Source organism: Saimiri boliviensis, chromosome 8, assembly GCF_048565385.1.
Source record: "Saimiri boliviensis isolate mSaiBol1 chromosome 8, mSaiBol1.pri, whole genome shotgun sequence".
Taxonomy (NCBI): Eukaryota; Metazoa; Chordata; class Mammalia; order Primates; family Cebidae; genus Saimiri; species Saimiri boliviensis.
Window position 1 is genome coordinate 736,336 of NC_133456.1, and position 20,208 is coordinate 756,543.

Sequence of the window (20,208 nt, forward strand, 5' to 3'; positions counted from 1 at the left end):
TTAACCTAACCACATATAAATTGAATTACCAAGAATAGACTTCTTTGCAGTTGGGCTTATTTTGCAGAGGTAGGCTCATTTCACAAAGTTTCAAGCCTCCCTTTAGAATTTGGCCAGTGTGCCAGTGTGATAATACAGGTAGTCTACAGATGTCAGGCCTCCATTGAAAAGGAAAATGGCAGCCGGGCGCGGTGGCTCAAGCCTGTAATCCCAGCACTTTGGGAGGCCGAGGTGGGTGGATCACGAGGTCAAGAGATCGAGACCATCCTGGGCAACATGGTGAAACCCCGTCTCTACTAAAAATACAAAAAACTAGCTGGGCATGGTGGCGCGTGCCTGTAATCCCAGCTACTCAGGAGGCTGAGGCAGGAGAATTGCCTGAACCCAGGAGGTGGAGGTTGCGGTGAGCCGAGATCGCGCCATTGCACTCCAGCCTGGGTAACAAGAGTGAAACTCCGTCTCAAAAAAAAAAAAAAAAAAAAAAAAAAAAGAAGAGGAAAATGGCAGAAATTGCTCTGTTGCCCAAGAGAACAGGAGTGCTGTTTTTGGGGTGCAGAGAATGGAGGTAGTGAATAGAGGCCTGAAAGTGGAGAAGGAGTTTGCCATAAGAGCAGTGTTAGATTTTGTCCAGGCTTATCTCATTTTTCTCTTTTGGAGACCAAGATGCTTCAAGTGTGGATTTGTGTAATGTGTATTGGTTCATTTCAGTTTTTTATAATTTCAAACTCTGCCACCAACCTAATCAATTTTAGTTTTGGTTGCGTATCAACAGCAGCCATAAAATTTTTCAACCCTCAAATGTACGTAGCTCTGATTTGGAGAAAATTGTTTTTTGCAGACCTTTCACATAAGTGCTTTATGTGAAAGTCTAATTCTGTAAGTTTCTGGAGAAACTGAGGCCAGGCACACAGTTTGTTAAACTTGGTAAATGCCAGGTCTAGGATGTGAACGTAGACAGTTCTAACTCCAATGCCTGGACGCCTGAGTTAAGAGTGATAAAGGTGTCCGGGCACTGTGGCTCACACTTAAAATTCCAGCACTTTGGAAGGCTGAGGAGGGTGAATCATGAGGTTAGGAGTTTGAGACCAGCCTGGCCAACATAGTGAAACCCCCTCTCTACTAAAAGTACAAAAATTAGCCGGGCATGGTTGTGCATTCCTGTAGTCCCAGTTACTTGGGAGGCCGAGGCAGGAGAATCACTTGACCCCAGGAGGATGAGGTTGCAGTGAGCCACCGTACTCCAGCCTGGGCGACAGAGCGAGACTTCATCTCAAAAAAAAAAAAGAAAGAGTGGTAAAGGTGAGTCCTTACATGTTTGCAGCAAGAATCTGCAAATCTTTTTAAAGATGTTTGACTCTCTAAATGCAAACTACTGTCAGGATTCTGGAAGATATATGATTAGAAATGTCGTTCTTGCCTAGGTTTTATCTAAGAACGAGACTATGCTTTATTTACCTGCTTTCGTAACCCAGTCTCCCACAGGTGTTCATGTGTTTGTGTATGCCTCCATCAGGGAAATTTTTCTCTTCTTGCTGACTTGCTCTTTCTGTTTCCTTCAAGAATCTCCCCACTCCCCACATCAGGCTAAGTTCATTTTTTAGCATTACTTTTGTTGAGAGAAAGGTAGGGCATAGTTGGTGAGGAGGGACTGAAAATCAGGCTGACTGCAGGAGTCCTTTGGTCTGAAGTTGCCAAGGGTCTGAAGCAAAGTAAATGCATAGTCAGAGACTCTTTGGATAAAGAGTGAATGGCAAATATCCCTGTAGGATCCCCACAGAGTGAGCATAGTGACACTTTTTTTTTTTTCTTTTTTCTTTTTTTTTTTTTTTTTTGAGACGGAGTTTCACTCTTGTTACCCAGGCTGGAGTGCAATGGTGTGATCTCGGCTCACCGCAACCTCCGCCTCCTGGGTTCAGGCAATTCTCCTGTCTCAGCCTCCTGAGTAGCTGGGATTACAGGCACGCACCACCCCATGCCCAGCTGATTTTTTTTTTTTTTGTATTTTTAGTAGAGACGGGGTTTCACCATGTTGACCGGGATGGTCTCGATCTCTTGACCTCGTGATCCACCCTCCTCGGCCTCCCAAAGTGCTGGGATTACAGGCTTGAGCCACTGCGCCCGGCCTTTTTTTTTTTTTTTTTTTTTTTTTTAGACGGAGTTTCGCTCTTGTTACCCAGGCTGGAGTGCAATGGCGCGATCTCGGCTCACTGCAACCTCCGCCTCCTGGGTTCAGGCAATTCTCCTGCCTCAGCCTCCTGAGTAGCTGGGATTACAGGCACGTGCCACCATGCCCAGCTAATTTTTTGTATTTTTAGTAGAGACGGGGTTTCACCATGTTGACCAGGATGGTCTCGATCTCTTGACCTCGTGATCCACCCGCCTCGGCCTCCCAAAGTGCTGGGATTACAGGCTTGAGCCACCGCGCCTGGCTAGTGACACATGTTTTGTAGCATCACAGATGCTCAGTTATCACTGCTGAGTTGCCTGTTTGACCTGTGCAAACCTTATTTCAAAAATAATAATTAATTTATGACACTATTATCTTCTATTTATATAGCATTTAACTTTTCAGAGGAGTTAATGTGTAACATTAAATTTTGCCTATATTTGAAGGGGAATTATTTTACCTTTATCATGTGCCCAGTGTACAACACATAGAAAAAAAAGTGGCTGGGCGCGGTGGCTCAAGCCTGTAATCCCAGCACTTTGGGAGGCCGAGGCGGGTGGATCACGAGGTCAAGAGATCAAGACCATCCTGGTCAACCTGGTGAAACCCCGTATCTCCTAAAAATACAAAAAATTAGCTGGGCATGGTGGCGCGTGCCTGTAATCCCAGCTACTCAGGAGGCTGAGGCAGGAGAATTGCCTGAACCCAGGAGGCGGAGGTTGCGGTGAGCCGAGATCGCGCCATTGCACTCCAGCCTGGGTAACAAGAGCGAAACTCCCTCTCAAAAAACAAAAAACAAATAAACAAAAAAATCAAAAAAATGAAAAAGAAAAAAAACCAAGGCAGGCTATGCCTGAGTAATACATTTTTTGTCAAATCTGGAAAGCCAGAACGGACTGAATTGCCTGAATGCTGCGTCTGAGTCAACTTAGTTCCCCACGTGACCTTATATAGTTCTCATTTCTCAGCCTGGGAATCAAGCTCTAGAAGAAAGATGTCTGAGAACAATCTTTCTTTCTCAGGCAGAGAATTTAGACTGCCCTTGGCGGGAGAGTCCTCCCTGAGCCCCTGGTTCGTGGATTTGTGAGCTGGACGCACGCATCCAAGGAGGAAGGTGTTGATATAGGCTAGCTTGTCCTTCCCCATGGATCTGTAGGTCAGAGAGGAGGAGCTGAGGCAGAGGAATTACTTTCAAGTTACTTTTCTCTATTTTCTGCTTTCCTTACTGATATTTATATAATTGCTGGCCTTGCTCTGTGCTTATTTCTTCCTGCCTGTGCCCTGGAAGGTGCTTGGCGTATTTTGAGGTGTAACAGCTAAGCACAATTTTTTTTTCCTACCTTTTATTCTCTGTCCATCCTTTGTGCCTTCTAGAAAGGGTCAGATGATGTTGTTTCAAATCTGAAACCTTTAAGATTCTACCAGATAAAAATTGTAGTTTTTGTCAGACATCTTGTACAGCATGTATGATGCCCTCAGTTGGGATAGTTTCCACTGTGAATGGGAAAACTCAAAATAGCAGTTGTGATTGTAAGAAGGACGTTTTCCTTTAGTTCAGTTTCCATGCAAATGAACTCTGCAGGTAAACTTCCCAGGGCTGGTTCCGTGAGCATCAGGGACCAAGGCCGCTTCTCTGTCTTGATGCCACCATTCCTAAACATACAACTTGTTCCTTCTGGTCCAGTATGATGGCCGGAGTTCCACCAATGACATCTACCTCCCTGCCAGCCAGGAGGAGGAAAGGGCAAAGGGCATACCCGACCCTTTAAGACATGCCTTCTCCTTTAAGGACATCTCCCAGAAATCACGTACAGCACTTCCTTACCTCCAGCGATGTGCTGGAATCCGTCGGTACCAACTTGTGAGAGCTGCACCTCTCCATATTTACTGCCATCAAGGTGAGAGCTTGAAATAGCCAAGGTGAGAGTATTCGTACCACGGCAACCGGCAAACATTAAAAATCAGGGCTTCCCCCATTCATTCTCCTCCCCTCCCCCAGAACTGACTGTTAAACATTGACTAGCAACCTGTTTGCTAGTCCTATCTCATCAGATAAGACTCCATCACAAGGTTGCCCCTAGCTGCAATGTGGACCGGAAATGCAGTCTGTATTGCAGGTGACTGTGCTCACCTTTAAAAACAGACGTGATGCCGGGCGCGGTGGCTCAAGCCTGTAATCCCAGCACTTTGGGAGACCGAGGCGGGTGGATCATGAGGTCAAGAGATCGAGACCATCCTGGTCAACATGGTGAAACCTCGTCTCTACTAAAAATACAAAAAATCAGGTGGGCGTGGTGGCGCGTGCCTGTAATCCCAGCTACTCAGGAGGCTGAGGCAGGAGAATTGCCTGAACCCAGGAGGCAGAGGTTGCGGTGAGCCGAGATCGCGCCATTGCACTCCAGCCTGGGTAACAAGAGTGAAACTCCGTCTCAAAAAACAAACAAACAAAAAAATTAAAAACAAAAAAACAGACGTGATGTTAACAGATGAAGGAAACAAGATTATTGGGGGACAAATAGCTGTCTTTACCGATTTTCTGCATCATTTCCATCGTCTCCATATGTTTTTGTGCCTGGTCACTTTCAGGATTCTGAAGTCAGATATGTGACCAACAACCAGTTCAGTGCATCTTTTTTTATATGCTGCTGCTGTTGATTTCTCATGGACGCAGATTCTTCTCTTCACTCTCCAAAGCCCAGCAACACAAGGCGGCCATGTTTAACAAACTTCACTAAAGACAATTGCATGACAGAAAAGGAATGCTAAAAATGTGCCCCTATTCCAAGGCCCCAGTCCTTCCTGGCTGTCCCTGGAGCTCCTTAGCACCAGTCTGCCCCTGGTCCTAAGAAGTAATCCTGTCCTAAGGATTATTGCTTTTTCTGTTTCCTCACAGTCAGAAACAGCAGCAACCCTAAATCATCAAATCTCAGCTCCCATGTAAAATGCACAGAAAAGCTCCCCATCTCCAACCACCGACATTGCCTTCTGAAAGCATGCCACGTTTTATGAAGAATGCTTTAGTCCCAGCACAGGTGGTTCTGTAGTAGCTGCACGTAAATAGCTTACCTAAGAAAAGCACCTGTGTCAAGTCGGCTGCCTGCTAAATGGACAAAGATTTGTCAAAGCTGCCTGGTTGCTCTCTCAAGCAGAATCCATTATGTCAGCATCGGCAAAGCTGGGTTAGATTGGCTACCAGCCAGGCCAGAAGCACGCCCTTAGAAAACTTAAAAAAGAATTCGACGTTAGTGGTGTATTTATTAAAAAAAGTCCTAACTCTATAAGGAATACGAATATCCGCATCGCTACTTTAGACATTCTGCTGTTTGGCACAGTTTCTTTATGTTGCAGGATTTTTAGCCAGGAGAGCTTGAGGGTAAGTCATGATTCCGCACTAACAGAGTGAACGTATGTAGTGAATATGCAGGAGCAGCCCCTGCCTGCCTTCTAGCATCTGCTGTGGTCGGATGTTGGGTAAAGGTACAGAAATCTCAGTACTTGTCCGGAAGGAAATGGCCACATCCATCAGAGAGTAACACACAACACCTAAGTGATTCACATGCGCCACAAAAGGCCAAACTGTGATTAAAGAGGTCAGGTTGTTAGACCAAGGTCCTAAGAGGTGCTAAGTTGGGGAACCAGAACTAGCAACCAGGTCTCCAACTACACAGTTCCGTGTGTAGTTTTAGGATCTTCTGGCTGGAAGTAATAGTCTTCACTAGGAGTGATTTAAACTAAGTGGACGTTTATTATCTCCTGTGTTGCATAGACACTTGGGTTCAGGTCTGCAGATCTGGTTCCAGCCTGCAGTGTGGGCTGCTATGGCCGTACAGATTGTGGGTTGCACCGCTCCAGGGAGTGTCGATTCATTCATAAGGTTCTCTGAATCGTGCTCCCTGACATTGGACTGTGTACAGCTTGCACATATGTTTGGAGTGGCCCTGGTTGGGGGACTGGATTAGTGGCTCAGTGATGTCAAGGCTCCCAGGTAGTTTTTCTGTGGTTGTCTTTTTCTCTGATTTGTAGCTGCTCTAACTTTTTGTTATCACAAAAAACCTTTTGTTATCACTTTGTCAGTGTCTAAGCGTAACAAAGTATCCGTGCACATGAGTCTTTTCCCAGGGGCAAAATCTCTTCGGAAAGCATTTAGCAGACTTCCCTAAGGTCTTATTGCCCCGGGATGGATCACATGGCTGTGTCTAGATGAAACACTGGCAGAGGCAATGAGCTCACGATTGCAGGTTTAGGAAAGCAGCGATGTACTAGCAAGGCACGTGGGGTCATGGGTGTTGGGAATGTGCTCAGTATGATCTGCCGTAGATCATTGCACTGAAGGTAGAGTCGTGGGTTTCCATGTCTGTGATGCTACTGAAGGGAAAATGCGTGTCAAAAGGCATTTGGAAAGAAAAAAAGCAAACACATCGTAGATCATTTGAAATGGGCAGCTCAAGTTTGCTTCCTGTATATTCGTTGTGTTTGATGTTTCCCTCTGCATAAGGTAATGGCTCTTCTGGTTTTGCCTGACTTTAGGAGAAAGGTGCCTTTCCCTTGGGGAACGTGTAACCTCTAACTACCCGTGGTTTAGCAGCTTTGCAGATTTTCCATTAACAGGTTCAGGAATCCTGGACTTATTTTGTGTTCCGGGTAAGCAGTTTAGAGCGTGTACATTTCCCTACCCGTTTCCAGAGTGGTAGGAGGAGTAACAGGTAATTGGTTCTCCAGACACAGAGTTGGGAAATCACCTCCACATTCTTAATGTAACAACCAAACTGAATTCTACAATGTACAGCCTGTCAATCAGGAAGTGTTTTAGATGGGAGGATACAGAGATCTAAATGCTACTATTCTTTCCTCTAGGGACTCAGGATTCCCTACAGCTATTTCTACATGAAGGTTATGTTAATTAAATATGTGAAGTTTTACAGTTACCCAGAGGACACTGAAAGTCATTGTTCCACACATAAAAACGCAGAGGAAGCCAGGATCACAAGCCAAATGGATGAAGTCAAGGGAGAATGAATCATTCCTTTCAGAGTATAGGATACCTGCTAGGGGGAGGGGGAAGCAGTGACTAACGAGGAGTGTGTTTCAGACAGCTTATCTGTACCGTTCCATATGTCCCAGAGCCATGGTGGGACTACGAATACCAGCTGTAGATGAGATGTCACTGCCAAAGAGTGGCCCTAAAGATGCCCTCAAAGGAGTCTCTACGTGGTTCTCAGAAAAATGCGTCAATCCTTGCAGTGGCCTTTAGCAGGAGGAAAAGTAGACTTTCAATGATAAGGTTTCCTCTCAAAGGCATTGGCACAATTTCCTACAGTCAAGGCCCTTCTCCCTTTGTGCTTATCTCCTATAAGCTGATGGAGGGAAAAAAACAAAAACAAAAACGGAACGTGAAACTCCTGAAAATATGGTGACGTAGAGTTGTAAAAAATCTTTGGAATGAGAGTTCTCCGAATGAGGCAATGTCTATGTTACTTCTTCCCATTTTTTAAAAGTTCTCGAACTGCTGGGACCGTGAAGAGGAAAGGCTGAGTAGGAGGAATTAACCTGGACAGAAGATCTGCCTGAAATGCTAGACTCTTCTTTCTTCGTGGCTTGTAGGGTGTGTGGGAGGGGCTCCAGGACCAGCGATATGGCACACGTACGTGACAGATGGCAGCTACTCTTACCGGGATACTCTTTGGGCCACGCATTATCTGGGGCTTGATGACCATCTGTAACTCAGTGTGATAGAGCGGAAGCTTCTGAGAACACCGAGATCAGAGCTGTCAGTTCATTGTTGAGCAGTGTTACAGAACTGACTGCGTGTAGGCTGAGCTGAGTAACCTTTCCGGGGTCGACTTGAGACATTTGGCTTGTGGGTCAGGGGTTTTTTGTGGAGGATTAAAGTGCTAGTAGCGGCCGGGCGCGGTGGCTCAAGCTTGTAATCCCAGCACTTTGGGAGGCCGAGGCAGGCGGATCACGAGGTCGAGAGATCTAGACCAACCTGGTCAACATGGTGAAACCCCGTCTCTACTAAAAATACAAAAAATTAGCTGGGCGTGGTGGCACGTGCCTGTAATCCCAGCTACTCAGGAGGCTGAGGCAGGAGAATTGCCTGAACCCAGGAGGCGGAGGTTGCGGTGAGCCGAGATCGCGCCATTGCACTCCAGCCTGGGTAACAAGAGCGAAACTCCGTCTCAAAAAAAAAAAAAAAAAAAAAGTGCTAGTAGCGTGCTGGTGGCTTGTACTCCTGGCCTTTGCCCCTATATGTTCTGCGTAGTTGGAGTCAAGCAGCCTGATGCCAGACTGGGGACTCTCCAGGCCAGGTCGGATGCAGGAGCCCCTGGGGTACCTGGGCTCAGGGCGAGGCAGCCCCGTCTCTTGACAGAAGATTGGCTTACAGCCTTCATTGGAGGGAGAGGAGTAGACTAGAACCATCCGTAGCGATCCCCCCACTCCTACGCAGGCTATCTCATGGGAACGGCTGTTACTTCACTCCCGTCTGTTCTTAGCCATGCCTTGCCTAGTGCCCAGCCTTGCTTGGCATTCCTAGTGGAGATGGAGCCAGTTTAAGGCGGTGCAGCCTCTGATCTGAATTAGACTGACCTGGAGGTTATGGAAAGGGCAAGCAAGCCGTGACTGTGAGAACTGCCACCTGCTTTATCACTTGGGGAGCATAATGGCAATAACACCCTGAGAGGAAAGGCTTGGAGTATTCAGCAGCTCCCATCTCAGCCGTGCTGCGTGGCCCCACAGCAGAGAGCCTTTGATAAAAGTGGCTTCCTAGAACAGGGATTGAAGTCGAACTTGCTTGTAAAAGCATCTAGAGGTATGTTACTTTCTTATTTAGAGCCCAACAGAGAGACCAAGACCACGAGGCTTCACCTGCTGGACAGCAGGAACTCCCACAGCCTCTCTGCTTCGTCCGGGTCCCCCTCAGAAGCAAGGCTGCTGTGGCTAATTGATGTATCAAAGATGTCATCGCAGCCATCGATGGGGAAAACATCAGCAATCTAATGCACTTGGAAACTCACACACAAAAAATCAAAGGCTGGGCAGAAAACGGGACTCTCCCAGAAGCCAGATCTGAATATAAAATCTAGTCTCTTGGTGATGGCGGAAAGGAAGTGCCGTCCATACAAGACGAAGTTACCCTCTGAACCCCGGGAGGTCCTGCATGTAGGGTGTGCCTGCAGTCCAAGTGTCAGGCTCTTGGCTGCCTCTCCTGCTTTCAGCAGTGGCCCTGGGGTCATCCAAACCAGAGCAGCCACCCCGCCGGCCTCTCTTCTGAAACCATCTCCAACTTTCATAACACCTCGAGATACCATATTGCCGGTATTTCAGAACTGCTGCCGGCAGGGAGGAGGCCAGTGGCCTGCCCATACGTGTTCAGCCTCCAAGCGGCCTCCTCATCCACAGAGAATCTGAAGTTCACAGGATGCTTCAGGACAAGTAGCAGTTGAATGAACCCTTGAAACAGTCCACCTCTTGCCTAATTTTGCAGGAAGTCCTGGAGTATGAGATAAAAGGGGATCTCCGCAACCGTCAGGATTCAGAAATGTGAAAACTCCCGACACCCAGTGGCTGCACCAGTTGGATGCTGAGAAGGTGCCCGTGTGTGACAGACGTGGCCCTGGCAATGCAGGCATGTTTGTAAAGCTGCTGGGACCGTCATCCCCTCCCTGAATGTTACGTGTGCAGTGACTGACGCTCACCCGAAAGAGAAGGGCCTGTGTTTTCTTTTTTTGGTGGAGGATCAAATCCACTGTGAAGAGCACGTCCAGCAGGGTACAATGTGGTCACCGTGTTCCCTGAGGGACCCGGCAGGTCCGCACTGACCGCTCTTCTCCAGCCAGCCTCTGCCGTAGCGTGTTCTCTAAATGTCCTGGCCTTGGCTCTTGAAAGTTCTGCGCTTGTTTTTTGTTGTTGTTATTGTCGCTGCTTCCCTTCCCTCGGTCTTACCCCTGCTTATTGAATCTCAAGTCCCCTTCTTAACTGACTCACACCGACCGCGCGGTGCCCGCCGGCTTCTACAATGAATGGCAGACCGTTTCTGTGCCGGGTCCCCTTGCCGGCAATCCTAGAACTTTCCCTCAGTTCTCTGCTGCAAATGGACGTCAGCCACATTTGAAGCAAATCAAATATGATACGTCTGATTTCATTTTTACCCAATCTATGGACTCCCAGAAGAAAGAAAAAATAATAACAAAGAGAATTGAAATGAACACACAGACCCTTCTGGAATCCATCGAGACGTGTCCACAATGCGAGGTTTCAGGCACACGCTGACGGAGGATCTGCTGGACAGCCCTCCCCGACCCCAGGTCCTTACCAGCCTGTGTCACTGCTGCTGAGTTTTCTTGACTTCAGGTAGACCCGGATTTAAGCAAGACTCTTTAGCCGGGCGCGGTGGCTCAAGCCTGTAATCCCAGCACTTTGGGAGGCCGAGGCAGGTGGATCACGAGGTCAAGAGATGGAGACCATCCTGGTCAACATGGTGAAACCCCGTCTCTACTAAAAATACAAAAAATTAGCTGGGCATGGTGGTGCGTGCCTGTAATCCCAGCTACTCAGGAGGCTGAGGCAGGAGAATTGCCTGAACCCAGGAGGCGGAGGTTGCGGTGAGCCGAGATCGCGCCATTGCACTCCAGCCTGGGTAACAAGAGCGAAACTCCGTCTCAAAACAAACAAACAAACAAACAAACAAAAAAGACTCTTTAATATTTGAGAGCCTAGAGCTTCCAATTAAAATATGTTAAAACTATTTTGCAGTGTTACAAGTTATAAAGTAATCAGACGAGCTATACGACTCAAAAAACGTAAATTTAATGAATGTAGGAGTGTGTCCATCATCTCCTGTTTACCCGACAAAGCCAATGCTTGGCTGTTTTAAAACGTTTCTGAATTCCTGCATTCTCCATGTTCCTGTGTTCTACAGTGTTGATACAGTTTGGCTCCTCATCGATTCCTTAAAAGCCGTAAGCACTTGAGTTCATCTGGTCTGCCGACCTCACGGGCCTCAGGGACACAGTGCTCTCTTTTGACTTCGCGTGCCGTGGGGGCGCTGGGAGCACAGCCTCAGCAACGTTCCCTTCTGTAGGTTTGTTCTCTAGAGGGCAAGGGCGCGGTGTGTTCCATCGTTTCTCCAGGCCTGGGTGGGCGGTGGTAAGAGCTGGCGACAGATGGGCAAGCAACGCGACGTTCCCTTTGCGCTCTCCTTCAAAGCTGTTTGCCAGGAACACAGCAGGAACTTTCAGTTTGTATTGGTTAAGCTCCAAGGACCAGTCCGTGTTTGGGAAATTGAAGTGAGCATGGGCAGGGCACAGAAAACGGTCCCTTTCTCACCAGGTCCCAAGCTGTCCGTCTCCACACCTAGGCGACAGAGAGCCAGAGGTGGGATCTTCGAGGAGGGGTTAATGCTGGCAATAAAATGCAGACGCGCCGGGCGCGGTGGCTCACGCCTGTAATCCCAGCACTTTGGGAGGCCGAGGCGGCTGGATCACGAGGTCAAGAGATCGAGACCATCCTGGTCCACATGGTGAAACCTCGTCTCTACTAAAAATACTAAAAATTAGCTGGGCATGGTGGCGCGTGCCTGTAATCCCAGCTACTCAGGAGGCTGAGGCAGGAGAATTGCCTGAACCCAGGAGGCGGAGGTTGCGGTGAGCCGAGATCGCGCCATTGCACTCCAGCCTGGGTAACGAGCGTGAAACTCCGTCTCAGGAAAAAAAAAATGCAGACCCACGTGACGCGAGACGCACGCGCAGACCCACGTGACGTGAAACACATGCAGACCTAATGCAGACCTACCTGATGTGAAACGCACACGCGGACCCACGTGATGCAAAACGCACACGCGGACCCACGTGATGCGAAACACACGTGCAGACCCACGTGATGCGAAACCACACGCGGACCCACGTGATGTGAAACGCACGTGCAGACCCACGTGATGCGAAACCACACCGGACCCACGTGATGCGAAACGCACGTGCAGAGTCGTTTCCTAATCTCAAGTTCTGGATTCACAGGCCAGTTCCACTTGGAAGTAAAACTCCGAAATGTTACCAGATAGGTTTCTGAACCTCTTCCTTCGCTTGTGTAATGGGGGTATCGGGCCTGCTTATTTCAGTAGGTGACTATGAGAATCAAATGAGAGAGTGGACATGGGCCGATAGTAGTTGCTGACGGCGATACGCTGTTTCTATAGATTGTTGCTCACTGAATCTTGTATTTGTTTTAATGCAGCTCTAGACTTACAAGTTGCAGTTGGTTCTTTTTCCACTTGTGCAACAAGTGGAATTTGGCACTGGGGTTCTGACCGTCAGCACGGATCCTTGGACGCACTCGGTTTTGTAAAAGATGGCTCAATCTCTCACTTGTCTGTCTGTCCAACAGCATACCCTGTAAAAAGTGTGTGGTCGTCGGTAACGGCGGAGTTTTGAAGAATAAGACATTGGGAGAGAAAATCGACTCCTACGACGTCATCATAAGGTAAATAGATTTTCTATTTGCTACCCTAGAATTGTTTCAACAGAATATGGTTTCTTACCTTAATACAGCTGTGTTTTGAAAGGAAGGGGAGCTGTTTCCATTTGTTTATTTTATTGCACAACCTTCTCTCTTGGTTGTTGGCGAGCGTTAGGCCTAGTTTTCAGGTTACTCACTGAGCAAGTATTTGTCAAGTCTCCTTAGCCGGCACACTTGTAGCCACAGGGGAGATAGCAGTGGATAAGAACAATGTTTGTGTTCTCTGTGGAGGAAAGAAAACGAGTAATTAAATATATAAAAATAATAAATATCAGACATAATTTAAAAAGGACGTAATGGAGAATCTTTGAGTGGCTCCTTTGAATGACCACTTAGAGAAAGAGACATCTAAGCAGGGCCCAGGTGACCGCGCAGTGACAGCCACATGAAGATGATGGCAGAGCAATCGAGGCAGAAAGGATGTCTGCTGCGAGGTCTCAGGGGGAGGTGATCCTGAATTTGAGAGGAGCAGCGAAAACAAACAAACAAACAAAACCAGTGAGGCTGGGAAGTAGCAGACGGAGGGAGAATGGTGGGAGGGAGAATGGTGCAATGGGAAGCCGAAGCGGTGAGCCAAGATCAGGCTGCAGAGGACTTGAAAGCCAGGATTAGAAACTTGGACTTTAGCCGGGTGCGGTGGCTCAAGCCTGTAATCCCAGCACTTTGGGAGGCCGAGGCGGGTGGATCACGAGGTCGAGAGATCGAGACCATCCTGGTCAACATGGTGAAACCCCGTCTCTACTAAAAATACAAAAAACTAGCTGGGCGTGGTGGCGCGTGCCTGTAATCCCAGCTACTCAGGAGGCTGAGGCAGGAGAATTGCCTGAACCCAGGAGGCGGAGGTTGCGGTGAGCCGAGATCGCGCCATTGCACTCCAGCCTGGGTAACAAGAGCGAAACTCCGTCTCAAAAAAAAAAGAACTTGGACTTTAAGTATAGCAGGAAGCTCTTTTTTTTTTTTTTTTTTTGAGACGGAGTTTCGCTCTTGTTACCCAGGCTGGAGTGCAATGGCGCGATCTCGGCTCACCGCAACCTCCGCCTCCTGGGCTCAGGCAGTTCTCCTGCCTCAGCCTCCTGAGTAGCTGGGATTACAGGCACGCGCCACCATGCCCAGCTAGTTTTTTTTTTTGTATTTTTAGTAGAGACAGGGTTTCACCATGTTGACCAGGATGGTCTCGATCTCTCGACCTCGTGATCCACCCGCCTCGGCCTCCCAAAGTGCTGGGATTACAGGCTTGAGCCACCGCGCCCGGCAGCAGGAAGCTCTTTAAGGGTTTTAAGCAAGAGAGCAATGCAATCTGCTTATGTCTTTTAAATACGCTGGCTGTGGCATGGATAATGGAATGCGAGGGCCGGGTGGAAATGCAGAGACAATTAGGTCGCGGTATTCAGACGTCACATGATGATATCTGACAGGATTGTCATAGGAGAGAAGAGGTATGTGGACCGACTGCAGACGTGTTTTAGACATAGTTATCAGGATGTGTTGCTATTTTAGATGTGAAGAGTAACAGGAATAAAGACATCAAGGATACCTCCTGTTTTCAGCTTAGGAGATTGGCTAGAGAGTGGTATCATTTATTGCGTTGGAAAGACCGGTATAGGAGCCAGTCTATAGAGGAAAACCAAGATTTATTTCTTTCTTTTTTTTTTTTTTCTTTTTTTGAGACGGAGTTTCCCTCTTGTTACCCAGGCTGGAGTGCAATGGCGCGATCTCGGCTCACCGCAACCTCCGCCTCCTGGGTTCAGGCGATTCTCCTGCCTCAGCCTCCTGAGTAGCTGGGATTACAGCCACGCGCCACCATGCCCAGCTAATTTTTTGTATGTTTAGTAGAGACGGGGTTTCACCATGTTGACCAGGATGGTCTCGATCTCTTGACCTCGTGATCCACCCGCCTCGGCCTCCCAAAGGGCTGGGATTACAGGCTTGAGCCACCGCGCCCGGCCTGAAAACCAAGATTTCTATATAAACATGTTAGATTTGAGATGCTTATTAGATTTGCAGCGGGTATGTCCACAGGCAGTGGGATAAACAGGTTAAAATCTTGATGGCATGTGGCCCCTAAGCTGTATTTAAACCAGGGACTGGGTGAGATTTCCCAAGGAGAGACTGAAAGAGAGAAGGTGAAGACTGAGCCTTGGAGCACTCAACATGCAGAGGTTGAGCAAAGAAAGGAGGATGCATAGCCATAAGGTAAGAAGAGAATCAGGAGAAAGTGATCACAGAAGCCAAGAGAGCAAAGCGTTTTCAGGACAGAAGGAGCAACCCGCTGTGTCCCAGTGCTGAGAGGTCGTGCAAGATAAGGACCGGGGCGTGACCGTTGGACTGGTGACCTGAAGCTCGTTGACATTCTTGATAAGAGCAGGCTTAGAGGCCTGATGTGGCAAGAAGCCCGGCTGCAGCAGGCTGAAGACGGAATGCAGAGAGTGTACACCTGGATATACACAGGAATGTGCAGAGAAACCAATGTCGTCTAAAACTTTTGCTTCAAAGAGGAGTTGAGAAATGAGATGGCAGTTAGAGATGGTTATGCAATCGGGAGGTTTTTTTCGTTTGCTTTTCTTTTGAAAAGATGGGAGGCGCTACGGCATATTGGTACACTGGTAGAAATGAGAAAGCTGGGTGTGGTAAAAGAGAGGGGAGGGGGTCCAGAACGCAAGTGTGGTTAATCTTTTGTAATGGAAAGAGAGCCAGGATTGTGGTCACAGCTACCAAGAGTCCCTCTGATGTAGTGATGGGAAAATAAGGATCTTTCTATTCTTTTAGGGAGAGGTTGAGATAAGGTCCTCATCTGGGATAAGTGTGTGTGCGTGTTAGGAGTAGCTGTGAATCGTTTAAAGACTGGCAAGGTTAGCAGACTGAGGCAGCGTTGAGGGTTTCATGGGGTTATAAGCCACCTGGCGTTTCTGCATGGGGAGGTCACATTATTTTCTGTTTACTATTCATTTTGAGGAAGCTGTGATAATTTACCTACAAAACAATTTTGAAACAATCACAGGTGTCTCTACCCGTAATTGTCTAAATCTGATAATTTAGATCCACAGGAAGCCCTTACAGGAAAATGCCATCGGTATGACATTTTGAAAGTCATCTCAAGTGTTATTACATAGAGTCAGTGGCAAAGGGTAAAACAGTATTTATCCTCCTGGGGGACACTGTTTTGCAAACAACGCATTTCTTTTTCTTAGCATGCCTTCATAATGTGTGCATAAATAGTGCATGTCTAACCCTGGCTTTGAGCCTACACAAATCCAAAAGTAGATTCGTTGTGGCCCTTTAGTTCACTCTAGCAATAGACACTCATTTGGTTGTGCTTGAATATAATGTAGCAGTTTTATATTGTTAAGTTTATTTCAGAGTACAACAATTTGGACGGGCCTTTAAACCAACTCACGTGTGTGCCTGTCAGCCGCACACATCCTGTGCTCCCTGCCCGTGTGGCCTTGAGCAAGTCATTTTCTCTCCAGGCGTTTGTCCTCCAAGGTCTCTTTCAGTTCCGGTGTCCTGGGCCTCTGTGTTCCCATTTCTTTTATTTAGGCTTCAGTTCCCCTGGAGGTAAGATTGAATCATCATTGGCTCCACAGTTAATTTTCAAATACGGATGAACATTTCTGCCTTCGATCAAGCAGCTATTGCATGAAAAGGAATGATGTCCGGCCGGGCGCGGTGGCTCAAGCCTGTAATCCCAGCACTTTGGGAGGCCGAGGCGGGTGGATCACGAGGTCGAGAGATCGAGACCATCCCGGTCAACATGGTGAAACCCCGTCTCTACTAAAAATACAAAGAATTAGCTGGGCATGGTGGTGCGTGCCTGTAATCCCAGCTACTCAGGAGGCTGAGGCAGGAGAATTGCCTGAACCCAGGAGGCGGAGGTTGCGGTGAGCCGAGATCGCGCCATTGCACTCCAGCCTGGGTAACAAGAGCGAAACTCCGTCTCATAAAAAAAAAAAAAAAAGAAAAGGAATGATGTCCTTGGCCATGATGTGCGAAAGGTTGATCTATGGCTTTGCGGTTTCAGAGCACAGGATAAAAGGCTGATGTTTACCCAACTCTGAAACTTCTGAGAACTGTGATGACAGTGGCACATTCTGCACGTGATCTACATATCTTGTGTGTTTTACTGCCCACAGAATGAATAACGGTCCCGTTTTAGGACATGAAGAAGAAGTTGGGAGAAGGACAACCTTCCGACTTTTTTATCCAGAATCTGTTTTTTCAGATCCCATTCACAATGACCCTAATACGACAGCAATTCTCACAGCTTTTAAGCCACATGATTTGAGGTGGCTGTTGGAATTGTTGATGGGTAACAAAATAGTAAGTAGGCAAAATTGTTTTTCCGTGAGATTACCTTTAGTATGTTTTTTTCTCTAAAAAAAGAAGCCACATTGTTCTACTTTCTGTATTCTTACTTTATTTCAGAACACTAATGGTTTTTGGAAGAAACCAGCCTTAAACCTGATCTATAAACCTTATCAAATCAGAATATTAGATCCTTTCATTATCAGGACAGCGGCTTATGAACTGCTTCATTTTCCAAAAGTGTTTCCGAAAAATCAGGTATGTATCTATCTCTGCGTGGCTTCACACTGCCGAGATAGGATAGAGGGTCTGGGGACTCTCACTGTCAGAACCACAGCTCAGGAGATGGTTTCTGAGGGCCATCTCTGAGTTCGTAAAAGTAGTTATCTGTGGTTATCATCTTTATGATTTTCAATTACATTTCAAGGAAATATACTTTGAAATTGGTTTTTTTCCCCCTGCCCTTAAGGGCCTTCCTGGGGTCTCTTTGTGCATGCTGAAACAATTCACCTTTCATAACCGTCTTCAGTGCCCTGCAGTGAGGAGAGTCTGACTGGGTGGGCTGATGGGCAGGCTTGGGCTCAGAGTAGCTGGCCTGGCTTCAGAACGAGTGCATGGCTTTCCAGGCTAAAGAGAACTGTCAGTAAAGTAGTCCAGAAACATTTCTGTGGTCAGAGGAAATGTTGGCATGAATTTCTCAAGAAACAGTAGTTAGAACAGTATTGAAACTCCAAAATGAAATCTCACCGACTTTCACTCCTGTGTGCCTACTTTCCCTAGAAAACCATACTCTAGACCCATATAGGGGCAGAGAGGTTTTTCACTGGAAGCCTGAGTAACTGTCTAATATGATACCTTAGTTGAAATGAGCTTTTCCCCCCTTTTTAAAGTAGGAAAATTCCAAAGAGATAAATATACCTCATGTATTTTTACATGTATTTTCATGGTTATATATAGCATGATAAAAATTGTGAATAAGACATTCAAAAGTGTTAGATTCTAAAAATAAATTAGTGTTACACAGTGAAAATCAAGTAACTTATAAAGGAATATTAAAAAATCAAAAAGCAAGTCACCATTATTTTCTCTTCCCTCTATAACCCGTGTTACCTCCCAAGCTTTTGTCTTTTATGTGCTTCCAGACTATTTGCTATGTTTCCAGACACATACACATGCCCTTGTTTATTCAATATAATTATGATTATACTACAGACATTGTTCTGCTCTTTTATTTTCCTTTATTTAACTCTTCTCCTATTTATAAACATTCAACTGTATCCAGCATTTTCTTCTCTTTAAATAATGTAGCAGTACATGTGATCGTAGGAGTTTTCTGCCCATGTGTCGGATTTCTGTAGGATAGACTCCTGAGGATGGAATGCTCAAGTCAAAAAGCATCCGTGCTTTAAATTTAAACGTGACTTCCTAGTAATTCTGAGGGTAAAGGACAGCTTCCGAATGTGAGTTTTGTGACTTTTCAGCTCCCATATTCCTAAGTGAAGTATGATCAGGTGTATCTCGGTTCTTCATTTTAGGTAATGTCTTTAATTCTAAAAGCACAGAAACACCCCGTGCATGCTTAGTGATGACATTAGAACTAGCCGTAGCTACGTTAAAGTTCCAGTAGGACATGGTGTCCCAGAAACCAAATGAAAACATTGCTGTGTTTCAAGGGAAGTCAGCCATGTCCAATGCTGTCCAGAGGCTGAACATAAATAGTAAACCCTGGTTTTAGAAATGTGGCGGTCATACTGGTGGTGATACATATTGACAACGAGAAAGAAGGAAAACGCTTGCTTGAATTGGGTTGACGAGAATCTGGAACTCATCTGAGCAAGCAGCAACAAACCTTTAGTGGACTTTTTGCTAGAATGAGGATCAGAGAAATGAAGCAATAGTTGGAAGATGATACAGGATCGAGGAAGTGTGTTTTGATCATTTCTGGTCTGTGTGTCTGTGGAAGGGAATGATTCAGCAGAAATATTCATGATGGGGGAGAAAGTAGGTAAGTACAGAAGAAAAACTGTTGAGATACGGGATAAAATATGCACCAGCGAAGGGTTGCTGAAGTGACATCTCATCCATTAGAAGAAGAATCAACCCGGCCGGGCGCGGTGGCTCAAGCCTGTAATCCCAGCACTTTGGGAGGCCGAGGCGGGTGGATCACGAGGTCAAGAGATCGAGACCATCCTGGTCAACATGGTGAAACCCCGTCTCTACTAAAAATACTAAAAATTAGCTGGGCATGGTGGCACGTGCCTGTAATCCCAGCTACTCAGGAGGCTGAGGCAGGAGAATTGCTTGAACCCAGGAGGCGGAGGTTGCGGTGAGCCGAGATCACGCCATTGCACTCCAGCCTGGGTAACGAGAGCGACACTCTGTCTCAAAAAAAAAAAAAAAAAGAAGAAGAAGAATCAACACTGTAAATAGGAGTGAAGAGACAGTTAAGATGGTAGATTTGGAGGTGGGAAGATGATGTCACTCTCTTTTGACTGCTTTTGTTTCCTTAAAAAAAAAAATAAAGATGAAGTAGGCGAATTAGGAAGGAGACTATAGCCGTTGAGGATACAAAGTTACAGCTTCTCCTCTTGGAATTTACTGTTATTCCGAATTCAGTATTATTCAAAGTTATACATTCTTCTCATGGAATTAGTAGGAATGGACATTTACTAGTCAAATGTAACTGGATTGCTGGGCATACGTAATGCCTATTTGAGAGTTGGGTCATAAACTCAGCATTCACCCAGGTAAGCCCGTTTCTCTCTTGCCCTCTTCCGTTGCTGGGGAGTGGGGACAGGGTGACCACAGTGCTTATCCCTCTTCTAAGAGTTTGTCAGGTGATAATAGAGGTTCTGGGGGTGATGGGTGCAGAAGAGCTGGTCTAAATAAAGGACGGTTATGTAGACGGATGCAGGACTCTGAAGTTGTGAAGAACGTTAGTAGAAGACATGAAAAGGGGTCAGGAGAAAGGAAAAGTCATGGGATGAATGATGCGGAATGACTCCTAGGTTACCGTGGTACGCAGCGTAAGGAAAGGCTTATGCTGAAGGCAGTTGAGGCTTTCCGAAGAGTTTGTGTCCCGGTACTGATTTGATTTAATTGTGCCTCTTTGATGTTTTTCTTTTCCTCAAAATCCTAGGAAGTCATATGTAATTTCAATGAGGACTCCAAGAAACAATTAATTGAAAGTGTTGTGTAAAAAGCTTAATATGTGTCTTATTTTTCTC

The 20,208-nt window shown here is 46.6% G+C and overlaps 1 protein-coding gene across 6 annotated transcripts in view; it reads left to right on the top strand.

Moving 5' to 3' along the window:
• Positions 1-20,208, top strand: part of ST3GAL6 (ST3 beta-galactoside alpha-2,3-sialyltransferase 6) — a 71,445-nt gene that overhangs the window by 46,541 nt on the left and 4,696 nt on the right. For all 6 annotated transcript variants that reach the window (XM_039477270.2, XM_039477272.2, XM_039477271.2 and 3 more), the window contains 3 exons: positions 12,548-12,643; positions 16,810-16,996; positions 17,102-17,239. In XM_039477270.2, the coding sequence (XP_039333204.1) occupies positions 12,548-12,643; positions 16,810-16,996; positions 17,102-17,239 (421 nt within the window). The remainder of the gene's footprint in view (positions 1-12,547; positions 12,644-16,809; positions 16,997-17,101; positions 17,240-20,208) is intronic.